Source organism: Aphanomyces astaci (assembly GCF_000520075.1).
Source record: "Aphanomyces astaci strain APO3 unplaced genomic scaffold supercont1.10, whole genome shotgun sequence".
Classification (NCBI taxonomy): Eukaryota; Oomycota; class Saprolegniomycetes; order Saprolegniales; family Verrucalvaceae; genus Aphanomyces; species Aphanomyces astaci.
In genome coordinates, this window is record NW_009798273.1 from 180,075 (window position 1) to 194,906 (window position 14,832).

Below are 14,832 nucleotides of genomic sequence, written 5' to 3' on the forward strand. Positions count from 1 at the left end.
CACTACTAGTACACTGTATGTAGCTAGCTCCGTTGGCATCAATCTAATCATCCTTCTCTTAACGACGAGATCGACCCTTGTCGACTACTATTATATTGCTAGAGTATGTACTCGTACTGTGGTTCCACTCGTGACGGGTAGTAGTAGTTAGTAGTACTAGTGTTCTCATCGGGTGCCAAGCCATCGTATGCCCACTATACCGGCGGTCCAGACTGCCGTCCAAGCGAGTTGCGAGCCGGATGCCGCGACCAACGGCGGCGCTCTGTGACAAAGTTGAACCCTGGAAACAGAAGCATCGTCATCGACGTCGATCTTTTCATCGACTTGGTCTGGAGAGGCACGACGACGACGTCGTCGGTGGAAGCCCATGGCGTGAGCTCAGCCAAGCGGCTAAACCAACTCAACACTCGGGCCCATAACGGGGACTCTTCCCCCGCCGTAGCTGCCGCCGCCACAGGGCCACGCACTCTGGCCTGTTGCCAGCTCGTGACAAACGTAATGTACCGATGTTCGTCGGGGTGCAGCACGTATGCGATGTGGGCTCGCATGACGGGGTATGTGTGCAGAAGGGCCACCAGCGCTTGGAGGGCCTGGACGGTGGCGGGGGTGAATAACTGGGGCAGCAGCTTCACCTGTAGCCCTTCCGCGAGGACCGCCGTGACTTGGGTCATCACCCGCAGCCGGACGGCGCGCCGCAGCTTGATCTCTCGCCAAATGGCGGGGGGCACAAGGTCGTGGCCGTTGCCTTTGGCGAGGTGGTTCAGGTTCCGAATGAACGTGTCGCCGCCGGTTAAACTCGTCGTGCGGAGTTTGTTGACGACGGCGTGCACGCTGTTGCTGCGGCGGTGGCGGCGGCGGTGGTAATGGTCAAAGCTGCGCGTGTGGCCGTGGGCTTTTTCTGACGCGAGGAGCAGCTTTGAGAGTCCGAAGAGCAGGGGGTGCTGCGGTGGCGGCGGCGGCTTGGTCAAGGACGAGTACGGCCCCCGACTAGGATTACTAGTACTACTAGTCTTCCGAGGCGCTTGGTGGTCGTGGCTTTTCCGCCGGCCAGGTCGCTGCCTCGACGGTTCATTTTGGAGCAACACTACCTTGGTCGGCTGGTTGTTGATGTTCTGGGCGGGCATGATGCTAGGGCGGTCGGGGCGGTTGTGCTTGGGATGGCGCGACGGCGATGGGGACCTGCTCTTGGCGGATCGAGGGGAGGCATGCATGGCGCGCTGGATCTCCGAGTGCACGCTGGCTATCGACGACCGCCGCGACGTTTGCGCGCATGACATGGCTGCTGTTGGCCCACCCTCTGGAACGACGGTGGCGACAACGGCTTCCCGTCTTGACGACGAGCTGGGCGCTTTGTTGTTGCCGGACCGAACCGTCACCATGCGACTCCCAGACGACTGCATTTGCTTCTGTTTGAGTTTGTGCTTGACCATGGCTCGCCACGTCAGCTGCGCTTTTTGCATGAGCGCTAGCACCGATTCCAATGCCAACGTCATGGAATATTCGGCCTGCCATTTGCGCCACGCCGTCGACATGTTGGTCACAAACGCCGGTGTGTACATGTGAATCGGGTCACGCATGGGCGCCGTCCGGGTGACCTGCGCCGCGGCCCGCGCGAGCACGACGCCGACCACTTTGTCCCGGAGAAGGGTCATCGGTAACAACGCGTTGGGCACGACAAGCAACTGGGAGATGGCCGTGAGCTTCGCAGGATCGCACAATAACGGTAGCACGACGGTCATGTCGAATTGGACCATCGTGGCACACAGTGACGTAGCAGCCTGAGCGGCCACCTCGTGGTTGTAGTTGCCGCACAGCGTACACACGACACTGAGCCACGTGCCGAGCGTGAGCTGGACGTTCTGCGCGATGTACATTTCCTGCAGCAGCTTGGCCATGACGTTGCACGCTTTGGGAAACGGCAGCGACAGCATCGACGTCGCGCGTTGCAGAACAACGCCCAGACAATGCTTGAGCAATTGCTCGTTCGAGACAGTATTGATGCTGCCTTCGGCGAGCAACGGGGCGACAGTGGAAATGCCTGATCGGGTGTTGGTTTCCGCCTTGCGGTCCACAAGTTCCTGCAACCGCGTTGTGGCCCCCGGGTTGCTCTGCCGGGTCTTAACCGCTTGTTGCACTGACGGGCGGTGGGATACCCACAGGTTGAACGGGGCAAAGTCGGTCGCGCCCGGTCGTTCGATCATCGCTTCGTTCAGTTTGCAGTGCGTGCAGCAGAGGTGCCACACCGCCTGACACGCGTACGCGACGAGTAGGCCGTCTTCGGTGACCCCGGGCATTGCCAGACATGCTTCGAGGCACTGCAGCACGTTCGCAATCTCGTCGGTTTTCCACCGTGAGTGGTCCTCCAACGTGATGCTCACGATTGCGACCGTGCGTACGCGAAGGTTGGTGTCATTGAGGGCGTCCGTAAGCGATTGGTTTTGAATGTGGTATTGCCGAGCCCGCGCAGAATTCATGCGCCACAGGAACACGACCCCAAAGGGGTACAACGCCATAAACGTGAGGGGTACCACCACGGTTGTGGTCTCGAACGTCGTGCCGATGGTCGCGAGCGAGGACCAGCAGGACGTGGCGAACGACAGCGCGCGGAGGTTGTTGGGAAACAGTCCCGACCCAAGACACTAGATGCATCGGTTGAGAAGAAGGATGACGATCTTGAGTGTAGTTATTTTTGGAGGTAGGTACCGGTTGAAGGCGATAGTTGTAGCGAAAGAGCGCGGCAAATAGGACAAAGTAAATTGACATGGCCGTGATGTTGATTGTGTGCACGTAGTCTGTTGATTCGAGCAGCTTTGTGATGGTCATGTACAACAGGCAAGTACCTATAACCACCATATGGATATGATATACCAACAAAGTACCTAATGGACGAGGTACTACTTACCCGTACGAACGACAGTCATGAGGTACGAAAATGACATGGGGTATCGAAACCGCACGCCAAACACGTCTTCACTGAGGTGTATTCGGTAGGCCAGTGCCCCGATGTAGATGGCTGCAAACACCACGGAGGCTAGTGCGGCCATCAACCACACGCGATCACGGCAGGCGCAGGTGGAGGCGCCGCCGCCGAGAGGCATGCGGTCCATGGGTACCGCACAAGTCAAGACATCGACAATTGCGTAGAGGAACACGACAAATAGCGCGTCAAAGACAAGGGGGTACAGCAGCTTGACACGGAGCGGGACGAGCGATTTGTGGAGTACCGTGAGAAGGAGCGTGAGCAGCAGCACGGCAGCGCAGATAAACTTGATAAACTACGACAAATAATGTCACCAACTCGGTGAGCAACGACAAGTGGAGCCTTACCTGTCCGATCGCACTTGACACAAACATGTACCGGCCATATCGATGGTAATACATGAGCTCCAGTGGAAGGTAGCTAAAGCCAGGCAGCTCAGCCCACATTGCTATGAGCATAAATATCCTTCGTGGGTCTGGAATTTTTCGGCCCAGGAGTTGCCGCTTCTGCCTAGCGACCACGATACCGAGCGCTACATCATGGTGAGTTGGCCATACCTCGAAGAGTAGTACTAGTAGTAGCAAGTCGTACCTTGTGCTGGAATGTCATGCAGGTCGTCAATGTGTTGGTGGAATTCGGCCCAGACATTGGTGTACCATGCAAATCCGAGTGTGAAGGCTATAAAGAGCACCCACGGGATGACTGGGAGTGTGTATTCGAGGTAAAATAGATGACATCGGTGCCAGTTGGCGCGACTGCACGTGTGCAAGGTACTGGAGCTCTCTGCGTCGCACGCCGCGATCGCTTCATTCATCGTGTTTGGGCTATGCCTTTCGGTCTAAACTTAGGTGGGTGAAACTGTTATGTGCAACCGACACACATCACATTGCACCACATAGATGCCGTATGGGCTCAATCATGGTGCAGATAACGTTGCTCGCAATCGTGTGGAGTACATTTGTGCTCGTGACAGTGGGATTTGCTGTAAAGGTTCACTTGTGGCGACACCTCTGCTCATCATCCGTGGACGACCATCACAAGATTGAAACCCTCGGTAAAACGCATAGTCGTCATTACTTGTCGTCATTCTAGTGCGATACTTATAGCTGCATGTATGGCCAAGCTCCAAACCTTCCGCCCCTCCTTCTTTCATACCATCGAGCGAACGTTAGTTCGCCTGGCTCACCATCTCGACTTTATCGTTTTCAGTGCCACGCCGTTGACCTGTCTTGTCGTCACCGCCCACGGCTTGTGGCTTTGGCCTCCGCCCGACCTTCTTCAGGTTGAAACAAACAAGCCGCACGTCGTACCTCAATGATGATGGCTAGATGGGCGTGTTGTATCTTGGCGTCCCGAGTGTCTGCTTCGAAGTGTTGGCGACAAGGTTGTGTCCACCAAGATACCACCGCGCGCTGCACCACGTGGTGCTACCTCTGACTTGCGAAACGCTGTACGCTGTGCTGATTGCAGGGTTCGTTCATGCGGCAATCTGCATCTCTGGGCCAAGTAACTCAGACGCCACATCAGGATGTTTCGTGTTCGGGGGAGTCACGTACGTCTGCAGTGCTGACGGAGTAGGGTTGGTCTCAACCACCGTAAGTATGGTGTGTTTCGGTGTGTTGTATTACTCGGCATTGACGTACAAGTGGCACCGTCGCGACCAAACGCTGGCCATCACATTTGGTGTGAACCCTGTCACAGCTGTCCTGGACTCTGTAGTTCGAACGGCAGCCTGTGTTCTGCTCGAAACTGTCGTGGCTATCCTCCACCAACTCCCCCTTGTAAACGGTGACGATCATACTCGACTTGTGTTCGTGGTAGCCGGAGTAGTGCACGTCTTAATCCTACTAGGCCTTTGGCGGCACCATGCCCGCCTCCAACCCGTACAATTCCCCCCTGTAATCAACGACTTCTTTACATAACACCTTGTTGTAGTTTCATGGCGACGGATACGCCATCAACAATCTCTGCGCGGCGAACTTTGCCTCGACGACGTACTTGTCGTTAGTGTTGATCTTGTCCAATGGCCCGGCCTTTCACTCGTTTCAAGTGTCGTACATTCCGTGGGCGGTGGCAGGCACTGCGTACCCAGGTCTGGTCTTGGCCGCGTACCTCATCAATGCTAAAATCGCCGTCAAAGTGGCATTGCGTTCGGTTCCGGAGTCATTGGACGTGTCGAGCAGGCGGGTTCAAGCCGTGGCCGCGTTATGTGTGACGTTAGATGACTTCGACCTGGCAGCATGCTCACCCGAGCATTTGATCTCGCTCGTGACAAAACTCTCGTTTTTCCAAACTATTCGTGTTTCCGACTTGGACGGCCAGCCCCTGGCGTATGCATTAGCTGCGACGTGGAAACTTGTGCATCACGTCTACGCCGTCGCCCGTCTCGAGGTCGTAGCTCCCGACGACGATGACCTGTCGCCGGCCTCAGAATCCGTACCTTGGCACTTGTGGGTACATTCTGCAACTTGTTTTGAATCCGCCACGGGACGAACGCTGCTACTTCCAACGTCGACGGAAGTGCAAGACCACTTGCAAACCGTCTTCAACTACGCTGTCGCCTTGATCCATCTCCCCCATGCCAATGCGCGGTTCGTCGTAGCACGAACGCTCCAACAAATGTATGCGGTGGGCGTCGGGCCGTTGCCATTGCCCACGTTTGTGTGCGTTCTGTGTACCTTGGCTGGCTCGGGCGACATCTCCCCTGCGTTGGCGTCGTCGGCAGCGCTGACCTTCGTGCGCGTTTGTCGCATGTACAACCCCATGACCGACATGGCCCCCGCTCTCGCCAGAGACGATTTGAACTTGACGCATATGTTGGGGTTTCTTGGCCGCCCAAAGGGGGATGGCTGCCATGCTGCAGCTGCTACCCCCCGCCGATCGTCATCCTCATCGGCCGAAGTGCTTGCACACCTCGTGCGTCTCGTGGTAAGTTCAAACTGAGTAGCGTATGGTGTGTGGTTCGATTTTAACACGCAGAACAACATGAATAATATATATATATATTCCTAGGCCCAATACATTCAACAGTCGTCGTTGAATCCTACGGATATCCTTCCCACCAACTTTGCACATCTCTTGCAGGCGGCGTGGTTGAACTGGCACGATCATTACTTTGTTGCGACAGCGTTGGAAGACTCGTGTGTGTCGATTCATCGGGCGGGCGAGGCGTTCACGACCCTCCACGCCGCCAGGGTTGCCATGTCCACGGTCGCCAAAGCTCCCCCACGGTCTCCACGTTTCAAAGTCACAAGTCGTCGGATATATGAAGGTTTCACGTGGGTGGAGCCACATATGTGGAAAGAAGTCCAGCGTCGGCAAGCGCTTCGAGGGGAGTTTGCCAACGTCGTCCAAGGGCTTGTGCAGGAAGGCCTGGGGGGTCATCTACCACCAGGTGACTTGAATGGACGGGGTCAGATGTTGCTCGACAAGTTTCTCGGCATGCTCGAAGTGTCCCGCACGCTTCTCCTGGGCCACCTCCACGACTCGTTTTCGCTCAACGAAGTGGCGTATGTGCGGCACCTTGAGCTCGTCGCCCAATTACAAGGCACCACCACATCCGTCGAATCAGTGGCGTGACGGGGTTTATCAGAGTTTGCTGCTTGCTACCAGTACGCAAAAACCCAGGACTTTGCATACGGGAACTCCTAATCGATTGATTTATAAAAAGATTACTACATTGCACTGCTATAAATGTCAGTTTCGGAGGCTGGGGCTAACGCAGACAAAACATGATGCATGAGCATATTTGACACACCATCAGGGGCATCGAACACATTCATTATTACTAGTATAAAGTAAAATATCTAATTTATTAATATGACATACAGCTTTCATTTCGAAAAATGGGCATAACGTTATCTCCTCGAATTCTAAATAGTCCTAAAGGCAGAGAATTCCCTGGTGAACAACCCATAATTAAGTTCTTATGCCCTTGGACAAGGCTTGGAGGGTTTGGAAACCCTTCTAGACGCGGAATCTCTATAATTTTGAGTGCCAATTTTAGTCGTAAAATATATTTTAACCTTTATTTTTGTATGTATGGATAACTTGGCGAATACGACAATTCTATCCGACATTAGTCTTATTGGTTAAAAGTTCAATGTACCGTACCTTTCATTGGTAGATGACTCTTCATTTTCAATACAAAGACCAAATGTCGTATGTTGGTTTTTAGAGAAGTCTCTGACGAGGTGAGGACATGAACCGTGAGGACACGGCGTGGATTTGATTGGCTCTTACAGAAAAGGCTACAGAAGCTTTGCCGTTGGCTGCCTGGGTTGCTTTTGTGAATGCAAGGTCCCCAGGATTTTAGTAGAATAACGATATGAATATTGTCTACTACTACTACCTGGTACTGTACAAGAAGTACTTAATAACGTTAGTAGCAACATACGTACCGGTAGTCCTGTCCGAGACGCTTACTAATCGTCGTTCTACTACTATGCTGTTGAGCAGCAACTAATCGCCGTTCTACTACTAGGCTGTTGAGCAGCAGTCATGTCTACTCTGATCTAAGTCGTTTGGTCGGGGTCGACCTCCTTGTCATCGTCGCCAAACATCTTGCCCGCTGGCCACGTTCTCTCGTACTTCTCTGTTTCCACGGCGGCATGCTGCTCGTCGTCCATGATGCTGTCCAACATTGGAATGTCCTCGACATGGAGCGGCGGCGACGGCGTCGTCGCCGTCAACAAGGCCATGTGCCGCGTCACCAGATCAACATCAATGCTCCCGCCAAAGTCTTTCATGGCGGCCGAAGGCTCGCCCGTCCGTGCCGTAGCTTCCATCTTCACCACATCTTCCCCAAATGCACTGAAATCATCGCTCCCGCGGCGATGGAGCGGCACCTGCTGTGGCTCCATGACACTGCCGTGGACTCGACAGTGTCCGTTGGGTGAGTGTTGTTCTGTTTGGGTTTCGTTGGCGGCTCCACCAGGAAGGACGTATGATCAAAGAACGAGTTGGCATCTTGTCCTTCGACTTCTTCGTTCTCGTCAACATGGATGACCGGGGCGGCAAAAGATTGAACTTTTCGCTTGTATCTTCGACCTTTGGCACTTGCCTTGCCTTTTGTCCTCTGCTTGTCCTTGGGGGAGGCTTTGCTTAGCGTGGCCGCAACTGTACTACAGTACCACTGGTAACTTGGCTTGTGCCAAAGTCTTGGTTATTGTTACTCCGAATGTGTTTTCAACCAATAGCAAGCTGTATATGTTATATGTGAGTGATATGTTGCTCACCGTCATAAATTCGCACTTTACGTTATGTACTTCCGGCAGGATACCAATTTAAATATGGAATTGACCTAAACCAATCGATGATTGGTTTAAATTTCTCGATAACGTTAGTGGGAACTATCCACAACCCTACTACAGAATCAAATTTTAATGTGCCTCCACTGATGCAGGACAATATGCCACGTGCTGTGCATGCATTATATAAGACCCACATTTTTTCAACAATTTCATATCTTAAGACCATATGTACGAGCTTTGGGGACAAGTGATATAGACACCAAGTTACCCTGAGTGCGGGGCACGATCTCCTGTGTACGATCGCAGAAGAGCAAACTCGCGATGGTCAGCTGTTGCGCAAGTAATCGTGAGTCGGCTACGGAATCGCCGGTTGCTTGTGCGTCTAGCTTCAAGTGCACGACCTGGCCTTGCAGCAACGCGGCTCGAATGTGACCAAGCACTTGCTGTTTGAGAGCTGAATCTCGGGCGATGGCCACATACGATAAGTTCTGGAGCCACACGTCATCCTGGCCAAACTTCGCGTCTTCGTGAACTTCGATGCAGTTGTCTGTACCAACCGATCCGTTGAATTCGTCATTGTCCCCTGCTTGGGGCAGAATATTGACATCCGCAGCTGGTGGCACCCTCATTTGCGACGCTTCTAGACGTCGACGATCATCCCAAGATTGGTAGTGTGGGGTCCGCTTTACGAGCGCAAATCGCTTGGCCTCGTCCGATCTCCATCTGGATTTGTATGACGCTTGAATCGCTGCGACAGAGGTCAGGGGTTGTGCTCGCTCCTTTGGCTTGGACGCGGGAGCCTCGTTATTTACGTACGCTGGGGTGCCCACAAAGGTCGATGCGCTGTCAGATCGATCTCCTTCAGGGGTCGAGGCAACAACACTCGGTTGGCAGGTCGCTTTGAGCTGCTTCGCCTTGGCATTCCATTCTTTCAAGCGCGACTTTTGCTCCTCACGACTCCACGACGCGAATTCCATTCCCAAGTGTGCGCTATTTTAGGACCAGGTTTGACATTCACGACTATCACGACTTTCAACAACATATATACATCATGGCAACGGAATCCTCGGCAACCCATCAACTTCGGCGATTAGTGCTGGAGGCTCAAAAGACCAAGGCCCGGACCCCCGGCGGCAAACAAGTGAGCTCAATCTCGTAATGTTACCCTTCATACGTTTCAACCGTACTGTATGTAGCCATTAGGGACACAAGCGGATACTCGTGGTCAACGCATGCCACTGCACCTGAAAACCATTCGCAAACGCATGCAAGAACCCACGTCACTTCAGATGCAGATCGACGACTTTATCGAGTCCGCGGGCGAAGGGTTGGACGATCGCGTCGACCAATACGTTCGCGCTGGCTTACCCATCGATCGAACCCACACCGTAGTCGCCCCCTTTTCACATGTGTTTTTCATTTGACAAAACCAATCTAGGTCCTCGGATATACCGCTCTACATGCTGCAGCCAACCAGCCGGACGGCCGAGTCATGGCGCGCCTCCTTCGTGCAGGGGCCAATGTCAACGCAACAGCGATGGTACTACAACTTGGATTGTTTGTAGTCGTCGTTTTGACCAAAACCGTGCAGAACCATCAAGGCACCGCCTTACACGCAGCGGTACTGTACAACAACCAGTCGGGCGTGGAAAAGCTACTCCAGCACCAAGCGCACCGCCTGGCTCGCGCGCAGGTGAAAGCACCAAGCAAGGATGTCCCTGTTGACTTGTTGTAGGGCGACGTGGTTCCTGCCGACATTGCCATGGAATATGGACGTCGCACAATCCACAACATACTGAAAGGTGTCGTTTGGATAAGAATTTATCGCCTCTCACCGAGGTACGACCGTTCGTTCGTTCTACGTAGGCCCCCCTCCCCCGCCCCATCTGCCAAAATGCACTCTCGTGGAGCCACAACGTTTGCATATAACGTGGGAGGTCAAGCCTCGGTCCAGACTATCAGCTAATCGAACGACGCCTCCTCCCCCTCCAACCGAATTCAAAGTGTTGTGGCGGATGTGGTGTGCAAACGACTTTACCCACGCGACGTGCAAAGCCCCAGTGTTTGTTGTGCAGGGGCTGGTACCTGCCACGCTGTATGAAATCACAGTGCAAGCCGCCAACGATGCCGGGTGGAGCGACACGAGTGCGCCCCTCGTCGTCAAAACTGCAGGTCTAGAGATGCCTATTATTGAACATGCAGGTTATGACGATAAAGGTATGTTTATCTCATAGAAACGACCCCCACGGCCCCCAAAGCGCCCGTGATCACATTCGTGTCGGAAAAGTCCATCACAGTGCGTATTCCAGTGTAGTATTCGTAGTCTCATTGCACTAATACTTCACCATCTGCTTTGTGGTTAGATGGGGATTCTGCTGCCAGAGTCTAACGGTGCCGCCCTCGACGCCATCTGTGTCTTGGTTCAAAAGACGGGCTCCATTGACCTCTGCGACACGAGCGATCTCGTACTATCTTTCAAACGACGATATCTTCACTATTGATAATTGAAATATCAGGTGGCGCTCATGCAAGTAAACCCGCACGATACAGCATGGACTGTGGTGTGGGAAGGCCACCCAAGCACGTTGCGACCCTTGGAGCACCACGACCCGAGCGTGCGCGAGTTCGTTGCCAGTACCCTCGCCCCCGGCACAGTCTACTTTTACCGCGTCAAGGCGCGCAATGCATTAGGTAATACTCTAAAACGGGGCTTTTGAGCTACGAAATGTCATGGTATTCTATAGGGTGGTCAGATCTGGGGGACGTTAGCGACGGCATCACGACCAACGGTACGTTCCTTGCTTTGCATTGGTCTTTTCAATGGAATCGATTGGCAGACGCCCCAAAACTCGTGCACAAGACGGGCACGTCGCTGGGGCTCGTGTGGCCCAAACCGTATTCCACGCACGACATTGACATGTACGAACTGCAGTGCAAAGTGGCCGCCACGACCGACTGGTCGGTTGTGTCGTCGCGAATCCGCGGCCAAAGCCACACCGTGTCGCAGCTGTCTCCAGCCACGGGTTATGTGTTTCGCGTGCGGCCACATTTCGCGAACATGCGACAAGGTCAATGTAGTAGTAGTAGCTGGGAAACCGAGTCGAATTGTGTCGAGAGCCACATCTACCACACCCACGGTACCGAAACCTTAGAGGCAAGTTCGTTGTTGTCATGCTTATCTTGTGTGGACAGGAGCGACGCCCGACCCGCCGTCGGACGTGGTGCTAGTCAGCCGGTCCCAATCGATGCTCGAGGTGCGGTGGAAGATGCCTCGATGCAATGGCCACGTGGTGCTGCATTACGAGCTGCAGAAACAACGCATGGATGAAGTCAAGTCGACGCAGTCCATCTTGTCGGACGCGAAGCCAGACCCCGCCGCGCCATGGGAGTCGGTTTCCAATACCATTGAAGTGGATTGTGCTACGTATCGAGTCCAAGGGCTCATGCATGGCACGCCCTATCGGTTTCGACTGCGAGCGAGGAATGCCTTAGGGTGGAGCGTCGATGGCGACCCTTCCGTTGCCTTTTTCACCCACGGTACATACAGTGTTTGTGTCCTCTTGTGATGACTGGTAGCGACTGCCATGCCTAATTATGCATCCGCACAGCCTTTCTCCCGCCAACGCCACCGCTCGCCACGGCCAAGACCCACTATTCCCTCGACATTGCATGGCGGGATCAACAAGCCGACGTGAATAACAACGTGGACCTAAAGGAGTACTTTGAACTGCACCTGTGCCGCCTGTGGACGTACTGCCCGCACGATGCCATCCCCGACATTCGCCTCGACACATGGGACGTGGTGCAAGATCGGTGTCCGACCAGGAGCTGCGTGGTGTCCAACTTGTCTGCGTTAAGCTGGTATGCCTTTCGCGTGCGTTCGTGGATCCGCCATCGTGGCTGGACAGAGTTTAGCGACCCCAGTCGTCCCATTCAAACCCTTCGCCGGATGTAAAAACTCAAAAAGTTCTCCCGCCAGAAATTGTGGCGCTAATGCATTTGATTGGTATAAAATTTTAATTATAAACCAATGGCCTTGCAGCATTCGATCGAGGAAATAAATCCCAACGCAGGAACAAAGTTTACCATGCACGAGATCTCTGTGGTCGTGGCCGTCGCCCGCAAGACGTGGGGCATCGGCATCAACAACGCATTGCCCTGGAAACTGCCCAGTGACATGAAGCGCTTCCGTGAGATCACGACTGGAACCACGGACGCGACCAAGCAGAATGCGGTGATCATGGGTCGCAACACGTGGGAGTCGATTCCGGCCAAGTTTCGGCCGCTGCCAGGGCGACTCAACGTCGTCTTGACTCGCAACGCGCAGCTGGCAGCAGAGTTGGAAGCGTCTTCTCCGCAGGTTCTGGCGGCATCTAGCCTCAACGACGCGCTGTCCAAGCTTCCGTCAGCGACCATCGAACACGTGTTTGCCATTGGCGGGGCCAGTGTGTACAGCGACGCCCTGCGTCATCCCGCGTGCCACCGCGCGTACGTAACGTTGGTGGACGGGGACTTTGACTGCGACGCGTTCTTCCCGTCCACGTTGAAGCAGTTGGGGTTTGTGGAGACAGAGGCGTTGGGCACACAGCGCGAAAACGACATTGACTTTCACTTTGCCACGTACGAGCGCACTCACGAAGAGCTCCAGTACCTTGCGTTGATTCAGCGCATTCTGGACGACGGCATTCAAAAGGGCGACCGCACCGGCACGGGCACTCTGTCGCTGTTTGGCGCCCAGGTATGTAGACACACTGCCGTCGCGCTTTTTGTTGAGTGTATGTAGCATACTGTAGTCATGGACATGGTATTCTTTAGATGCGATTCAGCCTACGGGATGACGTGTTCCCCCTGCTCACGACAAAGCGCGTGTTTTGGAAAGGGGTGGCGGAGGAGCTGCTGTGGTTTATCAGTGGCAACACCAACGCCAAGACGCTGCAGGACAAGGGCATCAAGATCTGGGACGGCAATGGATCGCGCGAGTACCTCGATAGGTTGGTTTCGTTATTTGTTGATACGAACGATTGTCCTTTTACCCCAAAGTTGGATGACTTTTGTGCTGATTCTTTGCCAAATCTATCATTGATCGATTGCTTGTCCTGACTTTTGTACTACGTAGTCTGTAAAGATCGTCCAGTATCACACTAATTTCAGTCACACACTAATTCGATGTTGAATTCGTCGAAGTGTGGATCATTTGATTGGCCACTTGATTCGTGTTGTGGGTTTGCATTGGTCGATATATCATCGATTGTCTGCCGATGTGGTTATTCTGCTCATTCGATTGAGCACAATCGAATCGACAATGCTACTTAGTAGCTTAGAACTGACCACCCATGGTGTATGTAGCATCGGCCTCGTGCATCGGGAAGAAGGCGACTTGGGTCCAGTGTATGGCTTCCAGTGGCGCCACTTTGGAGCCAAGTACATCGACATGCACACAGATTACACGGGGCAAGGCCACGATCAATTGGCAGATGTCATTTACAAAATCAAGCACACCCCCAACGACCGCCGCATCATTCTGTCGGCGTGGAACCCTGCGGACTTGGGCATCATGGCGCTTCCACCGTGTCACATGTTTTGTCAATTCTACGTGGCCGACGGCGAGCTCTCTTGCCAGGTATCGTGCACGGCTTTCCCCGACTCGAAATGACAGTTCGACAGTATATATTTTTTTGCTAGGATTTTTTAATACTCTTAACACAAATATTGGTGTGTAGATGTATCAGCGCAGTGCCGACATGGGGCTCGGCGTGCCCTTCAATATTGCCAGCTACGCGCTGCTGACCCGTCTCCTCGCCCAAGTGTGTGGGCTCCAAGCTGGCGACTTCATTCACGTGTTTGGCGACGCGCATGTCTACTTGAACCATGTGGCGCCCCTCCAGGAGCAGCTCAAGCGGTCGCCGCGGCCGTTCCCGACGCTCAAGGTGAATGCGGCCAAGACCGAAATCGATGATTTTACGTTTGACGATTTCACGCTCGACGGATACCATCCCCACAAAACCATCAAGATGGACATGTCTGTGTAACGGGGACGAATCACACTGTGGGAAGCTGGATGCTTGTCCTGTAGTAGTTAGTAGTGTAGTACTAGTAGCTAGCAATACATATGACGGCAGTAGACCAGCTAACAGTACGAATCGAACAACACGTAGTTGTGTGTTGTATGGTCATGGTTGGCCGACAGCCACTCGTTCTGGACGACTGCCCAAGGAACAGCCTCGACAGATATCGTTCACCAGAGCCAGAGCCATTACAAGGGGTTCTTCAAAGCCAGCGATTCAACTGGCCGGAAATGGTGTTTTAGCCCCATAGTCCGACGCGATGTGGTTCGTCCAATTGTTGGTCGTCATGTACCAAACAATGTTTGGCATATGCGTTAGGACACCTGCGATTCAATTCTGAGTGACCATGAGTCGTTACAAGTCGTTACATAGGCAACTCAAGTAACTGGCGACCTTTCGGCCGCTATGTTTTCTTGCCTTCGTCGTCGTGCTATCTGACCTTGCCGTGGTTCTAGTATTCGCTCAAACAGCCGGGTATTGAATTCACATGTCGGCAACAACTCTTACTAACGTTAGTACAAACGAGTCTCGAAAA

The 14,832-nt window shown here is 53.6% G+C and overlaps 5 protein-coding genes across 9 annotated transcripts; 3 read left to right on the top strand and 2 right to left on the bottom strand.

Annotated features, from left to right (window-relative positions):
• Window positions 1-55: 55 nt before the first annotated feature.
• Window positions 56-3,815, bottom strand: H257_05311 (hypothetical protein). Its single transcript, XM_009830146.1, has 5 exons — window positions 3,572-3,815; window positions 3,328-3,512; window positions 2,903-3,275; window positions 2,704-2,840; window positions 56-2,639 (listed from the first exon to the last, which is right to left on the bottom strand). The coding sequence occupies exons 1-5, from the start codon at window positions 3,792-3,794 to the stop codon at window positions 195-197; spliced, it is 3,363 nt and encodes a 1,120-aa protein (XP_009828448.1). The 5' UTR covers window positions 3,795-3,815; the 3' UTR covers window positions 56-194.
• A 53-nt stretch (window positions 3,816-3,868) lies between these two features.
• Window positions 3,869-6,665, top strand: H257_05312 (hypothetical protein). Its single transcript, XM_009830147.1, has 5 exons — window positions 3,869-4,034; window positions 4,087-4,262; window positions 4,309-4,863; window positions 4,916-5,908; window positions 5,993-6,665. Exons 1-5 carry the CDS (start codon window positions 3,887-3,889, stop codon window positions 6,557-6,559), a joined length of 2,439 nt encoding a protein of 812 aa, XP_009828449.1. The 5' UTR covers window positions 3,869-3,886; the 3' UTR covers window positions 6,560-6,665.
• An 829-nt stretch (window positions 6,666-7,494) lies between these two features.
• On the bottom strand, window positions 7,495-9,209 carry H257_05313 (hypothetical protein; the record flags this gene model as incomplete). Its single annotated transcript, XM_009830148.1, has 3 exons — window positions 7,495-7,827; window positions 7,863-8,098; window positions 8,501-9,209. 3 exons carry the CDS (start codon window positions 9,207-9,209, stop codon window positions 7,495-7,497), a joined length of 1,278 nt encoding a protein of 425 aa, XP_009828450.1.
• H257_05314 (hypothetical protein) lies at window positions 8,434-12,278 on the top strand. 4 transcript variants are annotated; one of them, XM_009830150.1, is made up of 14 exons: window positions 8,434-9,237; window positions 9,327-9,373; window positions 9,429-9,620; window positions 9,671-9,772; window positions 9,824-9,925; window positions 9,968-10,034; window positions 10,099-10,404; window positions 10,467-10,528; window positions 10,596-10,697; window positions 10,749-10,923; window positions 10,977-11,021; window positions 11,070-11,369; window positions 11,425-11,769; window positions 11,841-12,278. In XM_009830150.1, exons 3-14 carry the CDS (start codon window positions 9,465-9,467, stop codon window positions 12,185-12,187), a joined length of 2,109 nt encoding a protein of 702 aa, XP_009828452.1. In that variant the 5' UTR covers window positions 8,434-9,237; window positions 9,327-9,373; window positions 9,429-9,464; the 3' UTR covers window positions 12,188-12,278. The 4 variants fall into 4 exon arrangements, with proteins under 4 accessions (XP_009828452.1, XP_009828451.1, XP_009828454.1 ...); XM_009830149.1 differs by having other exon boundaries at window positions 8,434-9,373; XM_009830152.1 differs by having other exon boundaries at window positions 8,434-9,373; window positions 11,070-11,769.
• Window positions 12,279-12,295: 17 nt separating this feature from the next.
• On the top strand, window positions 12,296-14,439 carry H257_05315. Of its 2 annotated transcripts, XM_009830153.1 has the most exons (4): window positions 12,296-12,970; window positions 13,048-13,223; window positions 13,579-13,852; window positions 13,953-14,439. In XM_009830153.1, the coding sequence occupies exons 1-4, from the start codon at window positions 12,320-12,322 to the stop codon at window positions 14,259-14,261; spliced, it is 1,410 nt and encodes a 469-aa protein (XP_009828455.1). In that variant the 5' UTR covers window positions 12,296-12,319; the 3' UTR covers window positions 14,262-14,439. The 2 variants fall into 2 exon arrangements, with proteins under 2 accessions (XP_009828455.1, XP_009828456.1); XM_009830154.1 differs by having other exon boundaries at window positions 13,579-14,439.
• The last annotated feature ends 393 nt before the right edge of the window (window positions 14,440-14,832 follow it).